This window comes from Macroventuria anomochaeta, assembly GCF_010093625.1.
Source record: "Macroventuria anomochaeta strain CBS 525.71 unplaced genomic scaffold BU25scaffold_3, whole genome shotgun sequence".
Lineage (NCBI taxonomy): Eukaryota > Fungi > Ascomycota > Dothideomycetes > Pleosporales > Didymellaceae > Macroventuria > Macroventuria anomochaeta.
In genome coordinates, this window is record NW_022985364.1 from 1 (window position 1) to 19,897 (window position 19,897).

The window sequence follows — 19,897 nt, forward strand, 5'->3', positions numbered from 1 at the left end:
CCTCCATTGACCTCACTCTCATGTAACTAAATCTTTGCATTACTAGAGGAGCTACTGCTCCTCTCGTCTTCCATAGTCTTAGACTCAGATAGGACGTTAAACCAATCAATCAATCAATCAATCAATCAATCAATCAATCAATCAATCAATCAATCAATCAATCAATCAATCAATCAATCAATCAATCTATCAAACCATTAATCCGTTGGGGGTCTGTGCCTCAAGGTTGGTTTTTGTGGCGCTGAAGCCACTGTAGTAACACCGATACCTACAATATACAATAACGTAGGACTATCGAGTCGATGGAACACACCACTGAATTGCTATCTGGCTAGGAGAAGACCACTATATATGGACTCTGGAACGTGCTAGTCCAGAACAGTCTTAGCAAGGGTGATAGGGTCTTGTAAGGATCGACCAATACCGCAACAGTTTCTTCTTTGCTTCAATAGTGCTAGAAGACTCGAGCCATTCAATATAGATTGTGGGATTGAGGTTGCGTCCGGGAGGTATCTATCTGATCGGCACCACTGAGGGAATCACGGCTTGAAATCGGCCCTTGGTTTCTTGCCCGTGGGAGTCGGTGCTGCCTTTCCCTTAGGAGTCGGTGTTGACTTTCCCTTGGGCGTAGGAGTCGGTGTTGACTTTCCCTTGGGCGTAGGAGTCGGTGTTGACTTTCCCTTGGGCGTAGGAGTCGGTGTTGACTTTCCCTTGGGCGTTGGAGACGCCTTGAGAGGACAGGTTGCAGGAGCCCTCGCATCAAGACCATTGCGCCTCAGCCTCGTGTTTGAAACCTTGTATACTGACGTATTCCAGTTGACGCGCGGATATTGGGCTACCATCTTCTCTGCCTCTGCTCTCGGAAAGCACTTCCCGCAGACTTTCATCTTATCGAGCATGGCGAATGGTATAGCCACTTGAAGATGTTTGTCTAGCTCTGAGAAGCGCAGCGTAGATGCTGGAGTGAATTTGTTGTTCGAGACCATGTTGATGTAGGCGTTGACATTGGCATCGCTGAAGCGAGTGCACTGTAGCAACTTCTGATCTTCAGTGAACCAGACTTTATTGGCGGCTTTGAGTTGGGCGCTGTCCGCATAGGCGATGCACCAACTGGATCAAACTTAGTATGTTGATGATAAGTTCCTTGTTTACTAACGTACTTGACTCCTGTGCCGGCACCCTTCCAGTCGCCGAGGCCATCACTAAAGTAGACGGAGCTGCTACCGAGATCGATTCCTCCAGGCTGGTCCTTGGGAAATGTCTTCGCTATGTTTACCTTGTCCGCATTTGCCTGTGAAAGACTGTGTTAGCCAACCTCTCCTTACGATCACGTTCAGACGCGATTTCTTCTTTCAAAAAAGAGCGAGGAGGTACCAGTAGACTTTGGGTAGGATTGAGAATTCTTTTATCGCGATGCTCGTTACTGGGACAAGGCCTGTTCCCAGCCTGTGCCTCTCCCAAGATGAGACTCTTCGTAGACTGCAGTATCTTACCTGAGTTACGATCGTGCGGTATCCAATGATCTCGCCGGAACATTGAATATCTGCAGGCTTAGACGGGGTATTTCCTCGTGCTTGAAGACTGTAGTCGATAGGAGTGGCCGCTGCAAGGCTCAGTGCGGCAAGTATAGCAAACATCGAGTTCGAATGCATCTTGTTTTCTTTGAGAAAAGCGGCGAAGGTGGTTCGATTGAATGTGGGAAGAGACAGACCAGCTGTGAAACGAAGAAAGAACGTTGAGAAAGATGTGGATGTAACTTCTAAAGGACAGGAACGAGCGTAGGAGATGTGATGGAATGAGTGAGTCTGGAATGAATGTCGTGGATGTAGAATACGCAATTCTCCCTAGGCATTATATATGTCCGTTTACCTTAAAAGCTATGACCTTGTCTCCCTTGTAACGGTATGCGATGTGGATAGTCTTCTTTCAACTGCGTCAAACTCCGGTCAAGCTCAGAAGAGCTGTCCAAGCTCGTGATGGTGAACGGAATTGCACAGGGGTGAATGCCTCATGTCAAGGATTTACTTGCTCCCGAATACGGATATTATTGAGATCCCCAGAAGTTCATGACCCGACGGAGCAGATATCAAGCCATTTCAAGTTAGTTGACGGACTTCCGAGTAATCTACGTGTATGTCAAGTGTGATCTCGCGGCGTATTGACCTACGGACAATCTTTAGTTCATCCCTGCTCGGTCGGACATGCTACTACCCCACTTGGTGCTTACGTTTCCTGCTCAGCTCACATTGGTCCGGTAGCCTATAGCAGCGGAGATTAACAGGGTATGTGGTCTGAGGTCAAGACGGTTAGATGGAGCGGCGCAGCAGGGGTAAGACAAGGCGGGCCCGGTCCGTGCGCTTGCTTTAGGCACCAGGCTACTCCGACAACCTCATGCTACATTCCCGACGCCGATTAAGACGCAAACTGCTTAGTTATTACCATAGATACACAGCATTTTGCTGTCTTACAGCAGTGCTCCAGACTCCGTTGCAATTTCCTTCTTCGCTCCTCGACAGCCCATCACTCAAACGATGGCCAATAATACGAGCGACGTCAAGGAACAAGTGATTGCCTTGCTCTGCGGAGACGCAGACCCATGGACTTGGGGAGGTGTTGACGCTTCGTGTCGATTTACATTTGAAAAAGATGGGACAGGAACAGTGGGTATACCTCTTCCACAACGTATTGGGACTTATTGTTTTTCCACATGTGTACATGCAACAAGGAAACTAATGCTCTTCAGATCAGCTGCGGGGAGAACCAACATGATTGGTTTGCCGTCGAATCTAACTGGTCATTCACAGGAGAACCAGTCAAGGTTGACAACGACACCTGGAAATTCACCGTCCAGATGACCCTCACCACCCGCATTGCCCCAGTGTACCACGACGAAAACCCGTGGCTCACAGGTGCCGCGCTTCAGGACCATCTGCAGAACCCTCCACCTCCAAGCAAAGCTCCTTTCCCATGGTCGCCGCTGCACAGTGCCGCCTTCAACCCCAAGCACTATACACTCACGCTCTCGCGCGGCCGCTTCATCGAGCCCTTCCACTACTTCATCAAGAGGTCCTATCCCCTCTTCCAATTTGGGAACTATGGATCAAGTCGCTTTGCTCCCAACCGCTACGCGAGTCAGCTTGCATTTGACGTATCGCCGTACCCGCCGCGCATGGAATGGGCAGAGTCGTGGGAATACGGTAGTCTGGGGCTAAGTTTGGACTTCCATCAGCACTGGGAAAAGAAGGAATTTGTGCGGGACGCAATTGCCAAAAAGGACGAGACGTGGGCGGAGACGCTAGATCTAGGGTGGTGGTTGAGTCCGGCCGTCGGAGACGCGTACAAGAGGGGCATGACGTAGGGGCAGAGAAGAGCAGCAGGACTTGAAAGTGTAGCACGCAGTATCGAGTGTAAAACTGTACAATGACCGTCGGGACGAGAGCTGGTTCGCCCATTACTTGTCCGTCTAGATTAACTCCCGCTTCAGCAGCGGGTCTTACTTCCGGCAACTGGCCAGCAATCATTTTCCACGCTTGCAACGAAGCTCTGGAGATATTTGGTGATTCTCTAATCTTTCCCCCCACATTTATGTTTTGCTTGTCGAGGTTCCTTCGCATACGGTACTGAAAGATGCTAATTGACTTTCTATACACTATGTGCGTGAAATTGTGCCGGCTAATTCTGCACCACACTATTGCAGGGGTCGAGTATGCTTGTCGGCAATATATAGGTTTTAATTTATCGAAAAGTAATAAGCATTTTCGACCAGCAAGGTTAACAGCTTTGTGTATATAAAATTTATGGTTGCATTAAATCGCAAGAAACTTGATATTGCATCGGTGGTTTAGTGGTAAAATTAGCCGTTGCCATCCTACTAAGGACAGTTTCGGCTAGCCCCGGGTTCGATTCCCGGCCGATGCAAATCTTCTTTTTGTGATGGTACAAGATCGTGATAGAGAATTGCGTAGGTGGGTGGAACACGACAAGCGTGGTCTATATTACCTATGATATCTCTTTTTTTCTTTTTTGCGTTGCCTAATGGCTTATACTGCCACCCAGGGGACTCGGTGGACAATTTCACAGGCATGGATTGACAAGAATATTTGTGGCGTTTGTGCTCGTCTATTAAATAAGTGCTCCACTCCAGAAAGGAATCAGACGAAATAATCGATGGGTATGAACTACTAGTAACACAAGGAACGCTGGCCTGGAAGCAACCGATACTCTGTATTTCGCCCCCCAGGTCTGCAGGTTAATTTAATTAGGGAACTTATCTCAACGCCTCATCTCCAAATTCATCCTGATATTGATACACTGGCTGCTCATAGTAATGGTATCCGCTAGCCAAGCTGTCACCAAGCTGATAGCCCGGTTTGCTGAAGTAGTTCGTCATCCGGCCCATGGAGAAGGGGGCCGCGCAGAAACTATTCTCAAATATCGGTGTCTGTACATCTCGAGAAACAGCACTGTAGTTGTTGTTACCCCAGCTAGAAGCACTGAATGTATCGACTCGTAGTGATGTCCGCGGTGGTGGAGAGATTGGGTCTGTCTGGACGCTTGCGTTGGCGTAGATCGGTCGTCTAACTGGAGGAAGTGGTGGGTCGTGACAACCACATGTACATGCATCTACTGCATTGCTCTTCTTTGTTGTTGGATTCGGCTCGACTCGTTCTTCGGGTATGGAAGCAATGCCGGATCGATTCGAGTCTTTGCTCGGTAGCTGAGACTGAATGGACGGTGGTGCAGAACTTTGGGTGGAGGGAGTCGCGTTCGCTGTCGAGGCAGGCGCAGTTGTCGAGGCAGGCGCAGTTGTCGAAGAAGGCTCAGTTGGGTTAGACTCGGTCGCTGGTATAGACATCGCGGTTGTCGGACCCGATGTAGTGGAGCCCACTGACGCCAGTCGTGAGAAGAATGAAGGCTGCGCGGCTGGAGCAGGATTCTGAGGCGGTGCTTCGATAGGCGGTGCTATCGAAGCTTCCGATCCTGTTGTCGAGTATGAAAGACTTGGAGGTCTTGATGCTCGTTGCGATGAGATGGATGATGTGCGCCTATTCACCGCAGGTGTCTCGGTGGCGACACCATCAGATCGATTGCTAGCCTGCGAGAGTGGTCGCAAAAATGACACGGTTCTCGATCTGCGTAGAGCTTGTCTGTCGATCTTCTCTTTCTCCTCTTCCTCAGCGGGCTTCTTGACTTCTGGCTCTTTGAACTCGAGTTTCCCATTCTTGTCTGACGCGAAGTACTCTTCACCACGTCCGAAAACGACCTGGAGTGAGGCCCAGTCTCGCGTTGTACCGTCAGTCGGGTTTAGCCATTCGTTCAATGCGGGTGGGAGATCGTAGCCGTCTAAATCTGTCAGTGGATGATGCTTCCTCAACACTATTGCACTGACCTTGCCTGAAGTCGCCGCTTTTTGTCTTCCAACATAGGTAGTATCTTTCGAAAGCCCCAAAGGCACATACGATCAAGTCATCAAGACTCTCAGGGTCCTTCGGGTCCTCAGGAATCTCGCCTAGTCGTGCGTACAACCGCGTGGACGCATCCATTGTGTGATAATCGTAAGCCTCGAAAAAGTTGCTTAAATGTACGCTGTGCAACCCAGCTACAGTCGAGCGGAAGCTCCAGTACGCGCTCTCGACGTGTTTCCCGCGTTGTTGTTAGTTTCTATGAACGTCACAAGTAACAGGCATGTCCGGTAAACCGCGACAGCGGACATTCATCATCAGGCCCCACACCCCAACTTAGTTATCCTCTCATATACCTTCATCTTCCTTCATCTCCCTGCCAAACATTATCTGCAGCAGGGCAAAGTCAGTCGGCTAACATGTTGCCTTCGCGACATGTTGCATGTTCTCGACACAAAGTTGAAGCACCGACAGTGGGGCTCGCCGCTGCCGGTGGTCCGAGTTTCAAGTGCAAGCTGGCACGTGCTTGTTTGAGCGGACATCCTGGAGCAGCGAAGGCACGTCTTCATCGAAATTCGAACAATTGTTGACAGCAGTTCCAGTTCGTCGATGAGGAAGGAAGGGGAATAGGAAGGCAATGACGGCTTTGAGGGTATGGCTAGCGCGAGTCCCTGATTGGGTCCCAGTCGTGGACCAACAACCATCAAAACTCGAAGGAAAGAATGCATGGAAATACCGATCACAAAATGATATTCTCATTATCGGTAGACATTAGCCATGTTGTTCTACGTGCGCCTCACAGACCTTTTATCCGCCCGTTCCCTACCACGTTTTTGCTCGCCTCTTGCAGGCAACCCTTTCCCAAACGCGGGAGCTTTCTGGTTACTCTTAGGCAAATCAGACACCATCTCTTGACTCACTAGGTCATCGAGGTCTCTCAAAAAGGTCGATGTCGTCTTCCTGCCTGTCTGGGTTCTACTGCCAGTTTTACTACTTCCTCCCTGTACCTTTGCAGATCTGTCCATAGTTGACAACCTCTGCTTGCCTGCACCGCTCGACATCTTATCTGTGAGCGACTTCTTGGCTGAGCTCCTTGGTGACACAAGTTTTCCAGAACGTCGGGCTGTAAACGTCCTCGAGTTTAGTTTTTGTTGGGAGGAAGAGCTCGCTTGACTCCTCCGCTTGCTACTAATAGGAGCAGATGCACCAAATACTGCGGGATCAGCAAGTGGTGTGTCTTCTCGATACGATGGCAATGAGGGCCGCTGCGAGTCCGCTTCCGGGCTGTCTTTGACTTGTGGTTGTTGTGAGCGTACAATCGGCACTGGTGGTGCTACAGGTGGTTGATAGTATGCTCTTTGTGACACGCTTGACTGTGGTCGAATCTCTCTGCTCAGCCTCTGGTCTTCTTCAGAATATACTGACGCCGAATCGGCATTGCTACTGGCTAGAGATCTTCGCTTGCTGCCTGAGGTCCTTCTTGTCGTTGTGTCATCATTGCGCATTTGTGCAGCTGCCATAGCTTCGAACATCTGAGCTTGTGCAATCGCTTTGCTTCCACTATTCCGGTTGAATTTTGGAGTGATTCGCTTCTCGCTTAGAGGAGTGGATTGCTGTGGCGCTGGCGGGGGTGATATTAATCGCCTCTGTGGTCGTGTACTTCGGGTAGGTGCAGCTGCAGCTTGCGATTCCATAGCCAGAAAATCGTCCAACGAATCAACAGCACCTTTCTTCGGACGTTCTTCACTTGGCAGAGATACAGGTTTGTTTGTTTTCGAATATGCTGGCGGTGGTGTCTTCGGCATTGCTTCCTCCGTAGGAATCGTTTCTGGCTCCGGTGACGGTTCGTTGAACACCCCAGGTCTTGTTACTTCTGTCTCGGGCTGCAACTGCTGATCAATGGGCGCATCTTCTTTATTATCCACCGCTCTCTTGGTCGTCTGGTCCTGTTGCCGCGCCTCTTTCTCTTTCTTAAACCTCTTTTCCGTCCTACTCAACTCAATCTCCAATACTCTTGTACCCGGCGCGACTTTCGACTTCAACCCATCATCGTCGACATCGAAGTATAGGCACCAGTATCCCTCGTATTCCTCCACAGCGCACCATCCTTCCCAGCCATCGAAGGTCAGACGGCGATCTTGACGTGTGCAGTCGAACGGTCCAGTGAGATTGGGTTGAGCATCAGCCCGCACACCATACTTCGCTTCGTGTGTTTCCCTGTCAATATATACCCAGTTCATGATGGGCGCAACATCTGTGATAGTGGTGACTAGACCCTCGTACTTCGTGTCCGGGTACGGCAGATAGTAGCCAGCATACATGTGGCCGAGTGATTCACCATCCTCGGTGGTGGTGTCGACCCAGAGTTTTCCGTTGCGAAGCACAACCGGACGTCCATCAATCTCTCGGCTTCTCGGTGAAGATTTGACGCAGGTTGCAATGAGGTTACATCGGCGAGCACGTTGTTCTTCTCTTTTGTCTTTCGACTGTCCTTGGCGAATGGCTTCCTGACTGCCGAGTAGACCTGGGGCAACGATTGCTGCAATCAAGATTCCAAGCACCATAGTGAGATTACTGAGTCTGGCAGGTGTTGTTGCGTTTGCGTGTGTTCACGAGTTGCCGTCCCGCTACAGGAAGTGTCTATCGTGGGGAACAGCAATCCGTAAGATGTCGGTGACGTGATCAGGAAGTCGAACGACATATCTCTACACGTCAAGTCATTGCGACGGCCGTGTTGTGCCTTAGGGCGAAACCGCGTTCAAGAGGCATCGCAGTTGGTGTCGTAGAAGAGCGTTTGATCGACTGAGAGATGAACACAAGGATCACCTCCTGCATGCGCACGGTAGAAAGCTTATGATTTGCATGCGGACCGTCCCTAGTTGCAGCGTACTAGACTTGCGGGTTCATTCTTGAGGACTCAAAACGAGGCTGTTGATGTGAGACATCGTTTGTGACCCGATCGTTCCTCCCCGTTTCACCTTTCAGTGGCAAGTGCCCCGCATGCATAAGTGACCCGTAGACATTCCTCCTAAGCACAAGGATGCATTACTCGGAGTCAGCACGTAATAGCCAACTTCTGTTTCGCGATCGAGATTGGTACGAGTGTCGAACGATCATAAGCCTTGCGACTTGGTTGTGGCACAACAACGGTTTCGAGCAATAGGGAGAAGATGTCGACCACCGTAGCTGCGTTTCGTACTGTCGTATGGACACCTGAATATTGTCATATACTTAAGGCAAACAGAGACGCTGGATAAGAACCATACCAGTTGATCTGCCTCTCTCTTACTCGCCATATCAAAACTTCCACGAATACGGCCCGGCGCCCTAACGACCAGTACCTATAATACTTAATTATCGACTCGCCCATATTCAATCAACCACACAATGTCTTCCTTGTACGTTGAGAAGATCTCGTTAACGTTCAATAATACTGACCGTCAATCAGCGAAACTACGCGTCCTTCCGGCTACATGTCCGACACAGGCAGTGAAGGCCAAGCTTCCGGTGGCCGCAAGATCTCGAGCAACATCGGACCCGTCCCATCCTCCGTCAACCTCAACCGCCCGGCAGGCAACATCATCAAGGGCCCTGTCGACGACAACGGCAAGCCAAAGGATGCAGCGCTTCTGCTTGGAATCAAGCTCGACCTCGAGGCAGAGATTCATCTGACAGCTCGCATCCGTGGAGACATAACGATTGGGTTGTACTGAGCGTGGTATTTTCTTTCTGTACGGCACCAATCATGTTTCGAGCGAGGCATTCCACGGTGGCCTATATGGCGATGCAACGTAGTTGCGCACAACACGGTTTCGAGATAGCTTCACAGGCGATCATATTTTTTTTTCAAAACACACCCGACTTCTTGCAAATCGTGAAGAGCTAGTCTTGCATCGAGGGACACGAAATCGAAGCACGTCGAGCCGTTCGAACGGGTCGTCGAGAATGGTATGGTCAAGAACTGTAGGTGCAATTAGCACTGGTCCAGGTCAATCAAGAAGTGCAGACGCAATGATAAGGAGTTGTTCAGACACTTGCCCTGTCACAGGCAGTTATCACCATTGCCGTAGCTCGGTAGACCGTCGTGATAAAATAAATGTTCATCTTGTAAGGTAAAACAGGAAGGAGAATTGAGAGAACGTACCATAACAGCATGTCAAGATTATGCTCGATGAACATGTCTGCGCGGCCGGTTAGCCAGCGCCGCCAAGACCATATTTGAAGAGAGGGCCAGTGCGATAGCGAATCAGACGTGACAGGCTCGTCTCTGCCGAAGCTTGGACATATGCTTGTCTTGTGTTTGCGTCGTATCATCATGGTAGGAGTGAAGGTAGTGCATCATTGAGCGTACCGGACGGGGGTTGGCGTTGTTGTTCTCTAAAAAGAGTCAGCAAAGATCCTCATGCGTAGACCAAGCAAACAGTTAATTCGGAGTTGGATCAGAAAGGCATGAATGGATATTTTAAATGAAGTCGTCACCGGGCGAGCCCGTCAGACTCGTCATCTATACGTCGCATCATCTCCAGAGAGGTGTACGAAGGTTCAAACTTACAATAAAGGCATCATGAGCCAGGTTGTGAGGTGCTTGTACGCTGAGGTCTGACGTGTAGAAGGTCAGCTAAGCTCTTGCCGTGCGTGGTCCATAGCGCAAGACAGTAGAACGAGATCAGTCGGCGAGGTTTTCTAGGCCTGCCACAATAGAGCGTATCCTTCAAGAATTGTCGGTGCCCAGTGCGGTTGCATCATGTGAAAGTTCGAGTCAGTCTGCGGAAGGATAAATCGTACCACAAGGCTCATCTATTAATCTGTGGACCAGCAGTCAGTAAGAGGTAACCGTGGTACATGAGAAGATCGAGAGGGTGGCATCAATATCAGAAACAGCCATTTTCTATCTGCATCGGTCGAAACCTGAGCCGGTAATTTCCAGCGTGCAAAGCACAAACTGATCATCATTGGATGTGGGGGGGTGGGGGGGTGAAAGAGTGCGTACGTACTTCATCTACCGCGGCTGGTTCACTTGCTCCTGGACTATCGACATGTTCACTTGCATCATGGCGCAGTGTTTGCGTACTACAAGACCTGGTAATTGTCAGCGACTGAATCTACACCGACGATGTTATGATGAGTTGGCAAGCGTAGTCGCATTCAGACTGACGTGCAAAAGTGTGAGTTTCATTCCCCGCAAGGTCAAAGACTCTAGTTTGAAATTGGCTTTGTGTATCATCCTGTAGACTGGGTTGGGTTGGGAGATGCGCTTACCTCAGGCACGAAACAACGCGCAGATACGGTTCATGACGCGTAACGGATTTCAGAATGTAATCCTGGCAGTGCTGTTATGAAGCGCGAAGCGCGACGTGGTGGTGTGCGAAAGAGAAAGCTTGGAGCTTGCGAAAAGTTGTAAGGTGATGGGTGGGGCGGCCGGAGCGGCGCCCGAATCTTCCGGGACTTAAGCGCGGATGGGCACGTGCACAGCTTCTGCTCCGCTGGTGTTGTCCATGTTGCTTGATGTTGAATAGATACTGCCAAGGTACACTGCGTGATTGACTCGTGTTACACTTGCTTCATCTTCTCGCTATCTACACTCGACGATCGTATCATCTAAAGCATCCGCGTGTCCGGATACGTGTTCTCAGTACCAAAGAATATGCCAACGACGCCTATCTCAGAATGCAGCTATCGTGAACGTATGATTACCATTCGTGGTCTCGTTAATGGGTTGTGCCTCCATGCATTCCCTTCTGAACACAAGCTGAGTGACCAGGAGCTAGGATCATCTGAAGTGTCAACAGCTCTGGACGAACACTCCTTTTCCGTGTCTCAGCCATGTCGCTGGTCTAATCAAGCGATAGCCATGTGGTTGTTGCTTCAGTGATTACTCTCCGGTCAGGATGCAAAGATGCGGACGTTGAGGTCCACAGATCCCGTTGCAATCACGCATCTGATCCCTGCCTTGGCAGCGTCTTCCTCTTTCTTCTTGTTTGCAGCGCTTGACCCTGCTCCATTTGAACTGTCGCCGTTGACCGGAACATCCTTGACTACGTTCGGTGCCCATCTCATGCAGCTGACGAAGTGACTATGTGCGTCCGTGACGGTCTTCACACACCGTCCTTCCTGGGTCAGATCCCAGCATCGTATTGTCTTATCGTCGCTGGCTGAGAGCAGGTACTTCCCGCCAGGGTGGAAGACAAGTGATCGCACCCAATTGTCGTGGCCAGCTAGTGTTTTTATGAGTGTTCCCCGACCATCCCAAATCTTGATCGTCTTATCTCGCGATCCTGTTGCAACGTATTCTGCTGAGCTGCTGAGCGGCGGTGCTTTCTTCAGTCCGGCGAGAGAGGCCAAGTTGGCATATGCAACTGGCGGTGCTATTGCGACGCATTCGATAACGTGTTCATGACCGAGGAAAGTGCACTTCGCTTCTCCTGAATTGGCGTCCCACAGGCGTGCAGTCTGGTCGTTACCCGCAGAAACGAGCCACCGTCCGTCGAAGCTGGGCGCCACATCTCGTACCCAGTCCGCGTGCCCTCGTATTGTCTTCACGCAATAGCCCGTCGTCACGTCCCATACACGCAGTGTCTTGTCTCGAGACGCAGAGACGAGCAGGTTTCCTGACGATGGTGAGCCCGCGGCACCGCTGGGAACGAATCGAACGGCAGAGACAGAATGATCATGGCCTGGCAAGGTCCGTATGTTCTTGTACTCGTCCGAGGGATCCCAGAGCTTGATGGTCAAATCACTTGAGCATGACGCCAGAAGCGTGCCCCCCCTGGGTCCGCCAAAGTCCACATCCAAAACGCCTTTGGTGTGTCCTTTGACCGTCCTCTCGAGTTCACCAAGCTCCCAATCCCAGATCTTGATCGTCGTGTCTTCCGATCCAGAGGCCAGTGAAGAGAAGATAGGGTGAAATGCGACGCAGGTTATCGGTGAGCGGTGGGACTGGAGAGTATGCCGTGCGGGCGCTCGTGGTAGCCAGGCGGTGGGGTCTTGGTTCTTGCGCAGAAGGGAGGTTGGTGTGGTCGAGTCCAATTCGCTCTGTAGACTCTGATTGCGCTGCTCGAGCTCGAGTACCTGTGCGATATCAGCATTGTCTCCTTAGTTATTCCTGCAGCGCAACTACCTTCTTCTGCAGGCGCACTACACTGGTCCACTTCTTCTCCAGCAGGCCCTCGTACTTCTTGCGCGTCGCATCATCGAAGGCGTCCGAGACATTGGCTTCCTCTCGAAAGGCAGCTGCTGTGTTTGGCGCATTGATAACACCGAGATATGCGATTATGGCTTTGTGCCTGCCCTCACCATTAGTGGGGTGTCTGGTATTATATGCACCGCAGCACTCACAACTCCTCCGCTTGCCGGTCTGTCAGGATAGCGCTCATGGCGGGAACGGCCGGACGACCACCATACACGGGAGCTGGTCAGGTGTGTGCGCTGGCAGAGCGGCGGCGTGGGTTTCTTCGGCGGTTTGCGGGGATTTGCGGTGAGTGTTTGAGCAGCGCAGAACAGTCGGCGGGGTGTCTTGCAGTGCGCGCCTCGGTGTGAGACAGGCCGCGGTAGGCGAAAAGAGCAATTGCAGTCCCAGCACTATGGGCGCAAGGAATCCTAATTGGGCTTCGTGTGTGTTATCGTGGGTCCTCGGCGTTCACTGGGACATGGTTGGGGCGTGTAGCTTCACGGCGATGATGATGCAGCTGCTCGAAACGTAGCCCGTCCCCTAGCAACAGCGCCCGCCAACACAAAAACAACCCGCTTCTGCGAGCCCAACCGTCACGAACGGCCCTACACACACAACACTGCACCCGCGCTGTCGCTACTGCGATATCGTACATAAGCCGCATCACGACGCGCAGAACAGCTGCCCGCGTCAGAGCAAAACGCACGGTACGTCATTCCCTTCCTCCTTCCCTTGTGTATCTGCATCGACGCCCTGAGACATTGCGCGCTATGCTCTTTAGGCTGCACGCGCAAGACCACCAGCGCGGCTCTGGAAGACGCTAGACGTCCCTGCAGGCGACCCAAACAGCGACAACTGACTGCTTGGTAGGACTTCTTTCTCAACGCACCCCACCCCGCACTGCACACCACACATCACAACACACCATGGCCGACCAAGAAGAGGACCCCAGCGCCCTCCCCCTCCCCGATCGCTTCACACACAAGAACTGGAAGGTACGAAAGGAGGGTTACGAGGCAGCTGCCAAGGAGTTCAAGCTCGCCACGAGCGAAAATGAGCCCATTGTGCGCCAGTTCGTAAACGATGCAAGCATATGGAAAGGCGTTGTCGGCGACTCGAACGTCGCAGCACAACAAGAGGGTCTGGGCGCGCTGTGCGCCTTCCTCGACATCTCAGGCCAGCAGGGCTGCACACGGTAAGTCGCGTGGATGGGTTGAATGTCTGAGGTTTGCTGATGACAGCATTGCAGAACAAGGCAGATCACTATCGCTACTATCGCTGAAAAGGGCCTTCCATCAACTCGACCGGCGGCAAAGCAGGCCGCACTCGAAGCGCTTCTCCTGTACATCGAGACCGACAAGCCTGACCCAGTCATCGAAGAGCTTCTCCCCATTCTATCACACAAACAGCCCAAAGTCATCGCCGCGACACTAGATGCGCTCACCCAAATATACCACGCCTACGGCTGCAAGACGATCGAGCCCAAGTCTGTCCTCAAGCTTCTTCCTAAGGTCTACGGTCACGCAGACAAGAACGTTCGAGCGAAGGCGCAGGAGTTGACTGTAGAGTTCTACCGATGGCTCAAGGACGCTATGAAGCCTCTGTTCTGGAACGATCTGAAGCCTGTCCAGCAACAGGACTTGGATAAGCTGTTCGAAAAAGTCAAGGATGAGCCACCGCCAAAGCAGGAACGCCTACTCCGCTCCCAACAAGCAGCAAAGGAGGCAGCTGCCGCAACACCAGGAGGCGGCGAAGACGAGGGTGACGAGGAAGAGGAGGGCGCGATCGACCTGGAACCTGAATTTGAGGCCGTCGACGTCTTTGCAAAGATCCCGAGAGACTTCAACGAGCGACTAGGCTCAACGAAGTGGAAAGACCGCAAGGAGGTGCTGGAGGAAACACAAAAAGCTCTGGACACCCCTAGGATCGCAGAAGGACCGTTTGATGACTTAGTGCGTGGCTTTGCCAAGTCTATGAAAGATGCCAATGTTGCGGTTGTGATCACAGCAGCCAACTGCGTCGAGCTTCTGGCTAAGGGTCTCAAGAAAAGCTTCAACAAGTACCGCAAGGACATCATGAACGCCATGATGGAAAGACTCAAGGAGAAGAAGCAAACCGTAACAGATGCTCTTGGAGGTGCTCTGGATGCTGCCTTCGCTTCGTCCAGCTTTGCAGATTGTCTGGAGGAGATTCTGGAGTTCCTGAAGCACAAGAACCCCCAGGTCAAACTGGAATCCACACGATTCTTGGTTCGCTGCTTGAAGAACACTCGTGAAGCCCCCTCGCCACCTGAAGCCAAAACTTTGGCCGAAGCTTCAACAAAGCTACTCGTCGAGTCGCAAGAGGTACAGCGTTCTGCAGGTGCTGAAGTACTCGGCACACTTTGGAAGATCATGGGAGACCGCATCATGAACGCTCATCTCGACGGCCTTGATGACATCAGGAAGACCAAGATCAAAGAGTACTTCGAGGCAGCTGAAGTAAAGGCAAAGTACAAACCAAAGGCTGCTGCACCGCCGCCTAAGCCCGCAGCTGCACCAGCAGCAACGAAAAAGCCAACGCTCGGGAAACGACCAGCCCCCAAGAAAGCTGCGCCACCGGCAGCAGCTCCACCACCGGCGGCAGAAGAGCCTACAGCACCGCTTGCTCCAAAGCCGACATCACGGCCGGGCGTGTCCAAACTTAAGTCTGGTCTTGCGGGACCACGTCTTGGAGGATTGAAGAAGGCCGGACTTGCTGCTCCTTCACCAAAGAAGCCAGTCGCCTCGCCACCTCCCGAGGAAGAGGAAGTGGCGCCACCACCACAGCCGAAGTTCGGTGCTGGACGAGGGCTTGCTGGCCGCCCGCTAGGCAAGCCTGCTGCTGAGCCTGCTGCCGCGCCTGCGGCTGCTCCTACTGGTCTAGGCTTGGTAGAGCGAGCAGAGCTTGAAGAGTTGAGAGCAGAAGCTGAACGACTACGACGACACAACGAGGAACTGCGTGGCGAGCGCACAAAGCTGACCTCTCAGATACACGAGCTTCAGAATCAGAACGCTCAGTTGATCGAAGACCACACTCGTGACGTCCTCTCTATCAAAGCCAAGGAGACTCAGCTAGTTCGTGCTCGCTCAGACTATGAGGCAGCAGAGCAGACAACCCAGACCCAGCAACGAGAGATCGACCGCCTGAAGCGCGAACTCAGTCGCCAGGTCCGCGTCACGTCTCCTCCACCCACGGATCTGGCCGATCAGATCTACTCTGATGGTAACGGACGCTTTGGTGACTCCAACTACAACAGCCAGGCTTCTTATGGTCGCAAAGACAGTCGCATTGCAAGCGGGCCAATCAGTCCTGGTGGTGATGGTAAGGAGAACTTTGATTCTCTCTCCCGCCCAGACAGTCATACGAGTGGCAAGCTGAGTCCTCTGCGAGCAGACGCGTCAGGCAAATCCTCATTCTCCTCTCGAGGTGGTCGCAATAGCCCAGCTGAGAATGGCACAAGCCGTCTGGGAAGCTCCCAAGCTGCTTCTGGTGCAGAGAGCTGGAAGCGTGCTGCCGAAGTGACGCAGAACCTGAAGCAGAGAATTGAGATGATGAAGGTATGTGTTCGAAACCACAGTGATGAGTGGACATGCAGCTAACTCATCCTTAGGCAAAGCAGGGCATTGGAAGACCGCCGCCGCAATAGATATCTTGTTTCTTAGCTTTTCTACGCACTAGTCGTATGCAGATAAATTGCGCTTTGGCATCTTCATGCGGCGTTCGGTTGGTTTCGGTCTACACATCTCCTCTGGGTCTGAGGGGACCGGTACAATAGGGGTTGGGCAAGGTTTGCATCAGAGGTTAGGGGTTTTGGCGCGTCGTGATTCATACCAAAGATTCCCCTTACGTCTTTCACGTCATACTTCGGTACGACCATTCGTACTGTAGAGCATTATAGGATGTTCAGTCTGTGTGCAGAAAGTGCCAGCCAGCCTCGCCGCATGCCGCGTGCATTAGGGTCTGTGTTCGGAGCTGTGCCTCACAGGATTCTGCCTGAGCCTCAGAACAATGAAAATGTTACACACAATGCCTGCCGATATGCATGAACGTTTGTACCCCTGCATACTTCGGTCACTATTTTACAATGGACTCTAGACTGTCTTTGCGCATGGAAAGGGTCGTCACTGATCTCGACCCCATACCGTTAACGCTCGCCGCAGCGTCTACACAGCACACTACTACAATCGACCTATCAAACGCACAAAATGAAGTTACCCGCCCTGAACTACTTGACGTGTTCAAGAGCGTAATCGAGAATGGGATGACAGCTGATGCAAGTTGCCAATTGTATATATAAAGCAATTTCCTAACCTAACCAAGCAGATATTCGCTTTGCCCACGGCGCCGGGTGGTGAACCCCAACTCCGAGTAACTCTATCAGTGCTCTTCAACTAATGCTTCAAGCCTGTTCATCCTGTCAAAGCCTGAACATATCATCCTCACTGCAGGCGCCAGCGAAGCAATGAAGGAGGTGAGACGTGCTGTATGCGACGATGGAGACAGCATTATCATCCCTGGCCCTTATTGGCGTAAATCGTAGCTGCCCTCATGACCAAGATCTGCTCATCGAATGCAGCCGGCTTTGAGCCTTTAGACTCAACGAGAGCAAACGTCATCATTATCGTCGCCTAGCCACCCACATAACCCAACTATGCCAGCTAACTTGTCCCATCATTCCAAACGGCATATGACTTCTCTCCAGTCAAGAAGCACATTAAGGCAGTCTTGCTTTCGAATCCGTCGAACCCGCTGGGTAGATGCTACCCTAGAAGTGTCTTGACCGATTGTTTGGAGTTCTGCCAGGAGCGAGGGCTGCACCTGATCTGTGATGAGCTATATGCTCTAACTGATTTCGGACGCACCAATAAGGGCGAGGAATTCGTATCTGTGCTATCCTTGACCGAACCCTTTATGCCGGAGGGTGAGATCAAGGTCGATCAAAATCGTGTGCATGTCATCTGGAGCGCGAGTAGGCTGTTGGGCGTGAGTGGGTTGAGAGTGGCATGTCCAAATCTGAATCGAGGGCCGTCAAGGTGGTAAAGCTAACAACAGGCAGGGTTGCTTCGTTTCGCAGCATGACCCTGAGCTCATCAAAGCCATGGCTCAGAGATTTGATCAACTATGTAAGCGTCAAAGACGATAAATATAGATGCTTGTCTTGCGCGCGTGTTTGCTGTGATCCCAAGGTGATGGACAACTGAGTGGCTGGTGCGCGAAAATCGCCTGACGTCACAGCAGCGCACCTTCGTTGTTGAACGTTAAACCCCCCCCCCTTCCTTCTTGCAAATACCACAACAACAATCGAAGCAACACACATTACGCAATGGCCCCTCCATCGAACCCCACCATACAGACACTCCTGCGCTACACATACCGAGCTAACATGGTCTTCTTCGCGGGCTTTGGAGCCTGGTACATGCTCAAAGGCCCCGGGCGCGAACAGGAGCAAGATATCGCGACTCTGACGCAGCGAGGAGATGATAATGTCGCGAAAGATACGAAGTAGACAGTATTTATCCCGCACTTGTACTCTACGATGTTACCGACGCTTCCGCATACAGAATGGGAATTAGCTGCTGCAACCAACCGACCGTTTCTATCTATTCTCATGCTGTCTATTCTGAGGCGCACGCTCGAAAGCTCTTTACTACGAACCATCCGAAGAACACCCAAGTGCTTACGCCTCGTTCTCGAAGCCCATCGCCGCCCAATCATTGTTCGTCTTCTCCTGTAGCTCCTTGGGGTAGCTTCCCTTGAAGCTCGCCGCCTGCCAGGTAGCTCCTGTCGTGTACTCGCTTGGCAATAACGCGTCACTCACGACCTTGCCGCCTTTATATGGACTGTGTGCTCCGTGGCCGTTGTAGGGGATCAATGGGAATGCTCGAGTGTCCGGAAAGAAGATTTCATCATCGCCTGGCCTGCACCGAGTCGAGAAAGCCCACATGACATCCTTGCCGTCGTATACATCGATATCGTCGCCAACAAGCACCAGCCTGTGGATGGTGTATCCCACCTTTTCACTAAAGACAATGTCACCGATCTGCTTTGAAAACGTCTTCGAGTCGGTCTTCATCTCCCTAAGCTTAGCGGTGTCAACCTTCAGCCCTACCCAGGTGACTTGCGACTCGAATGGTGCGAATGCGTCGGTAATAGGAAGACCTTTGTCTTGACACAGCTGGCGGATTTCTGCTGCAGCCAGGGAGCCAATCATGGTGTGTGTCTCATCTGTGAGTCGTCCACAAGCCGATACAGGGAGGATGGCATTATCACGGTGGGTGATGCAATCAACCTTGTACTTTGGCTGCTGGTGTGCATTGCCTGGAAAAACTGTATCTTTTTGATTAAAACAAAGACTCGAACGTTGACGACTGAAACGTACCGTACCCGTGCATCTCACCAAAGGGTCCTTCAGCTGCGGTCTGAGTGACGGACAAACTACCCTCAAAGACGATCTCCGAGTTCGCAGGCACCAGAAGGTCGTTTGTCTCGCATTTGACAACGTCCAAGGCCGTACCAGTCATCGCGCCGATATACTCAGCTTCAGTCACACCATCAGGAAGCGGCGTACTTGATGCCATTATAGCGGCTGGAGGGACACCGAAGCACAGCGCCCAAGGGCAATCCTTTCCAATCTTCTTCCACATCTGCTGAATCTGCCATATGTGCTGGGGTGGAATCACCAGACCGACGAGGTGCTTGTCATCATGGATCATGGCCCTAGCGATCGACCAGTTCGTCCACTTACCATCCGGTGATTGCACGATATGCATACCGTAAGTCTGGATGTATTTGCCACCGTCTGCTTGGTGAATAAGTGGGGTTGGTAGTTTTGTCAGGTCAATCTCATAGCTTGACAGCTTGTTCTCTTTGCACGAGCCAGTCGTGACGATGTTTGGCTTGACACCAGGCTTCTTGCTGGCAGACAGTATCTTGTCCAGAATCTCCTTCATACCCGCATCCGGTGGCAGGGCAAGATGGCGTGCAAGCCTTCCATACTTGCCCTTCTTTGCATTCCGTAGCGAGCCTGGAGCACCAAGGATTCGAAATAGGCCATTCTGTGCCCCTTTCACGTTGTTGAAGAGCGGTGCTTTGTCGTCTGTTTCGCAGGACTTGCGGATGATGGCGGAAACCTCGAGGTGCGGGTCCTTCTCTTCGTTGATTTCGGCAAGGTCGCCGTCTTTTTTCAATGCCTCAACGAAGGAACGGAAGTTCAGGTGGGGTAGATCTTGTGCGGATGTTGAGGTGCTCATTGCTTTCGAGATAGTAGGCAGGTGGCGGGTGAGAGTGCGGGCTTGGTGCAGACGGA

The 19,897-nt window shown here is 51.8% G+C and overlaps 9 protein-coding genes and 1 non-coding gene across 10 annotated transcripts; 5 read left to right on the top strand and 5 right to left on the bottom strand.

The window, feature by feature from the left end:
* Window positions 1–301: 301 nt before the first annotated feature.
* Window positions 302–1,816, bottom strand: BU25DRAFT_406388 (uncharacterized protein). Its single transcript, XM_033705262.1, has 3 exons — window positions 1,494–1,816; window positions 1,161–1,291; window positions 302–1,110 (listed from the first exon to the last, which is right to left on the bottom strand). Exons 1-3 carry the CDS (start codon window positions 1,650–1,652, stop codon window positions 540–542), a joined length of 861 nt encoding a protein of 286 aa, XP_033566047.1. The 5' UTR covers window positions 1,653–1,816; the 3' UTR covers window positions 302–539.
* A 592-nt stretch (window positions 1,817–2,408) lies between these two features.
* BU25DRAFT_406390 (uncharacterized protein) lies at window positions 2,409–3,611 on the top strand. Its single transcript, XM_033705263.1, has 2 exons — window positions 2,409–2,660; window positions 2,744–3,611. Exons 1-2 carry the CDS (start codon window positions 2,532–2,534, stop codon window positions 3,356–3,358), a joined length of 744 nt encoding a protein of 247 aa, XP_033566048.1. The 5' UTR covers window positions 2,409–2,531; the 3' UTR covers window positions 3,359–3,611.
* Window positions 3,612–3,830: 219 nt separating this feature from the next.
* Window positions 3,831–3,918, top strand: BU25DRAFT_t17. The gene has a single exon. It is a non-coding gene; the product is annotated as a tRNA-Gly (tRNA).
* A 257-nt stretch (window positions 3,919–4,175) lies between these two features.
* On the bottom strand, window positions 4,176–5,549 carry BU25DRAFT_436715 (uncharacterized protein). Its single transcript, XM_033708966.1, has 2 exons — window positions 5,390–5,549; window positions 4,176–5,349 (listed from the first exon to the last, which is right to left on the bottom strand). Exons 1-2 carry the CDS (start codon window positions 5,541–5,543, stop codon window positions 4,268–4,270), a joined length of 1,236 nt encoding a protein of 411 aa, XP_033566049.1. The 5' UTR covers window positions 5,544–5,549; the 3' UTR covers window positions 4,176–4,267.
* Window positions 5,550–7,279: 1,730 nt separating this feature from the next.
* Window positions 7,280–7,966, bottom strand: BU25DRAFT_358194 (uncharacterized protein; the record flags this gene model as incomplete). The annotated part of the gene is made up of 1 exon (XM_033703601.1): window positions 7,280–7,966. A coding segment is annotated over one exon (687 nt), but the record flags the coding sequence as incomplete, so codon positions are not given.
* Window positions 7,967–8,789: 823 nt separating this feature from the next.
* Window positions 8,790–9,115, top strand: BU25DRAFT_454250 (uncharacterized protein; the record flags this gene model as incomplete). The annotated part of the gene is made up of 2 exons (XM_033709854.1): window positions 8,790–8,800; window positions 8,851–9,115. The coding sequence occupies 2 exons, from the start codon at window positions 8,790–8,792 to the stop codon at window positions 9,113–9,115; spliced, it is 276 nt and encodes a 91-aa protein (XP_033566051.1).
* A 1,794-nt stretch (window positions 9,116–10,909) lies between these two features.
* Window positions 10,910–13,051, bottom strand: BU25DRAFT_358197 (dynein regulator). Its single transcript, XM_033703602.1, has 3 exons — window positions 12,738–13,051; window positions 12,520–12,685; window positions 10,910–12,470 (listed from the first exon to the last, which is right to left on the bottom strand). Exons 1-3 carry the CDS (start codon window positions 12,773–12,775, stop codon window positions 11,286–11,288), a joined length of 1,389 nt encoding a protein of 462 aa, XP_033566052.1. The 5' UTR covers window positions 12,776–13,051; the 3' UTR covers window positions 10,910–11,285.
* Window positions 13,052–13,254: 203 nt separating this feature from the next.
* On the top strand, window positions 13,255–16,563 carry BU25DRAFT_358201 (ARM repeat-containing protein). The gene is made up of 3 exons (XM_033703603.1): window positions 13,255–13,765; window positions 13,820–16,148; window positions 16,202–16,563. The coding sequence occupies exons 1-3, from the start codon at window positions 13,497–13,499 to the stop codon at window positions 16,235–16,237; spliced, it is 2,634 nt and encodes an 877-aa protein (XP_033566053.1). The 5' UTR covers window positions 13,255–13,496; the 3' UTR covers window positions 16,238–16,563.
* Window positions 16,564–17,253: 690 nt separating this feature from the next.
* Window positions 17,254–17,598, top strand: BU25DRAFT_295711 (PLP-dependent transferase; the record flags this gene model as incomplete). Its single annotated transcript, XM_033701901.1, has 1 exon — window positions 17,254–17,598. A coding segment is annotated over one exon (345 nt), but the record flags the coding sequence as incomplete, so codon positions are not given.
* A 670-nt stretch (window positions 17,599–18,268) lies between these two features.
* BU25DRAFT_330943 (UbiD family decarboxylase) lies at window positions 18,269–19,841 on the bottom strand (the record flags this gene model as incomplete). Its single annotated transcript, XM_033702378.1, has 2 exons — window positions 18,269–18,918; window positions 18,971–19,841. 2 exons carry the CDS (start codon window positions 19,839–19,841, stop codon window positions 18,269–18,271), a joined length of 1,521 nt encoding a protein of 506 aa, XP_033566055.1.
* Window positions 19,842–19,897: the final 56 nt, after the last annotated feature.

Bases quoted from the DNA above. Each gene is read 5' to 3' on its own strand.
- BU25DRAFT_358201 (XM_033703603.1), top strand. From the start codon at position 13,497: ATGGCCGACCAAGAAGAGGACCCCAGCGCCCTCCCCCTCCCCGATCGC. The intron at 13,766-13,819 runs GTAAGTCGCGTG...ACAGCATTGCAG, and splicing joins GGCCAGCAGGGCTGCACACG to AACAAGGCAGATCACTATCG. The intron at 16,149-16,201 runs GTATGTGTTCGA...ACTCATCCTTAG, and splicing joins AGAGAATTGAGATGATGAAG to GCAAAGCAGGGCATTGGAAG.
- BU25DRAFT_436715 (XM_033708966.1), bottom strand. From the start codon at position 5,543: ATGGATGCGTCCACGCGGTTGTACGCACGACTAGGCGAGATTCCTGAG. The intron at 5,350-5,389 runs GTCAGTGCAATA...ATCCACTGACAG, and splicing joins AAGCGGCGACTTCAGGCAAG to ATTTAGACGGCTACGATCTC.
- BU25DRAFT_358197 (XM_033703602.1), bottom strand. From the start codon at position 12,775: ATGAGCGCTATCCTGACAGACCGGCAAGCGGAGGAGTT. The intron at 12,686-12,737 runs GTGAGTGCTGCG...TGGTGAGGGCAG, and splicing joins GACCGGCAAGCGGAGGAGTT to GCACAAAGCCATAATCGCAT. The intron at 12,471-12,519 runs GTAGTTGCGCTG...GATATCGCACAG, and splicing joins TAGTGCGCCTGCAGAAGAAG to GTACTCGAGCTCGAGCAGCG.
- BU25DRAFT_406390 (XM_033705263.1), top strand. From the start codon at position 2,532: ATGGCCAATAATACGAGCGACGTCAAGGAACAAGTGATTGCCTTGCTC. The intron at 2,661-2,743 runs GTGGGTATACCT...AATGCTCTTCAG, and splicing joins AAAAAGATGGGACAGGAACA to ATCAGCTGCGGGGAGAACCA.
- BU25DRAFT_406388 (XM_033705262.1), bottom strand. From the start codon at position 1,652: ATGCATTCGAACTCGATGTTTGCTATACTTGCCGCACTGAGCCTTGCA. The intron at 1,292-1,493 runs GTAAGATACTGC...AGTCTTTCACAG, and splicing joins ACCGCACGATCGTAACTCAG to GCAAATGCGGACAAGGTAAA. The intron at 1,111-1,160 runs GTACGTTAGTAA...AGTTTGATCCAG, and splicing joins GGTGCCGGCACAGGAGTCAA to TTGGTGCATCGCCTATGCGG.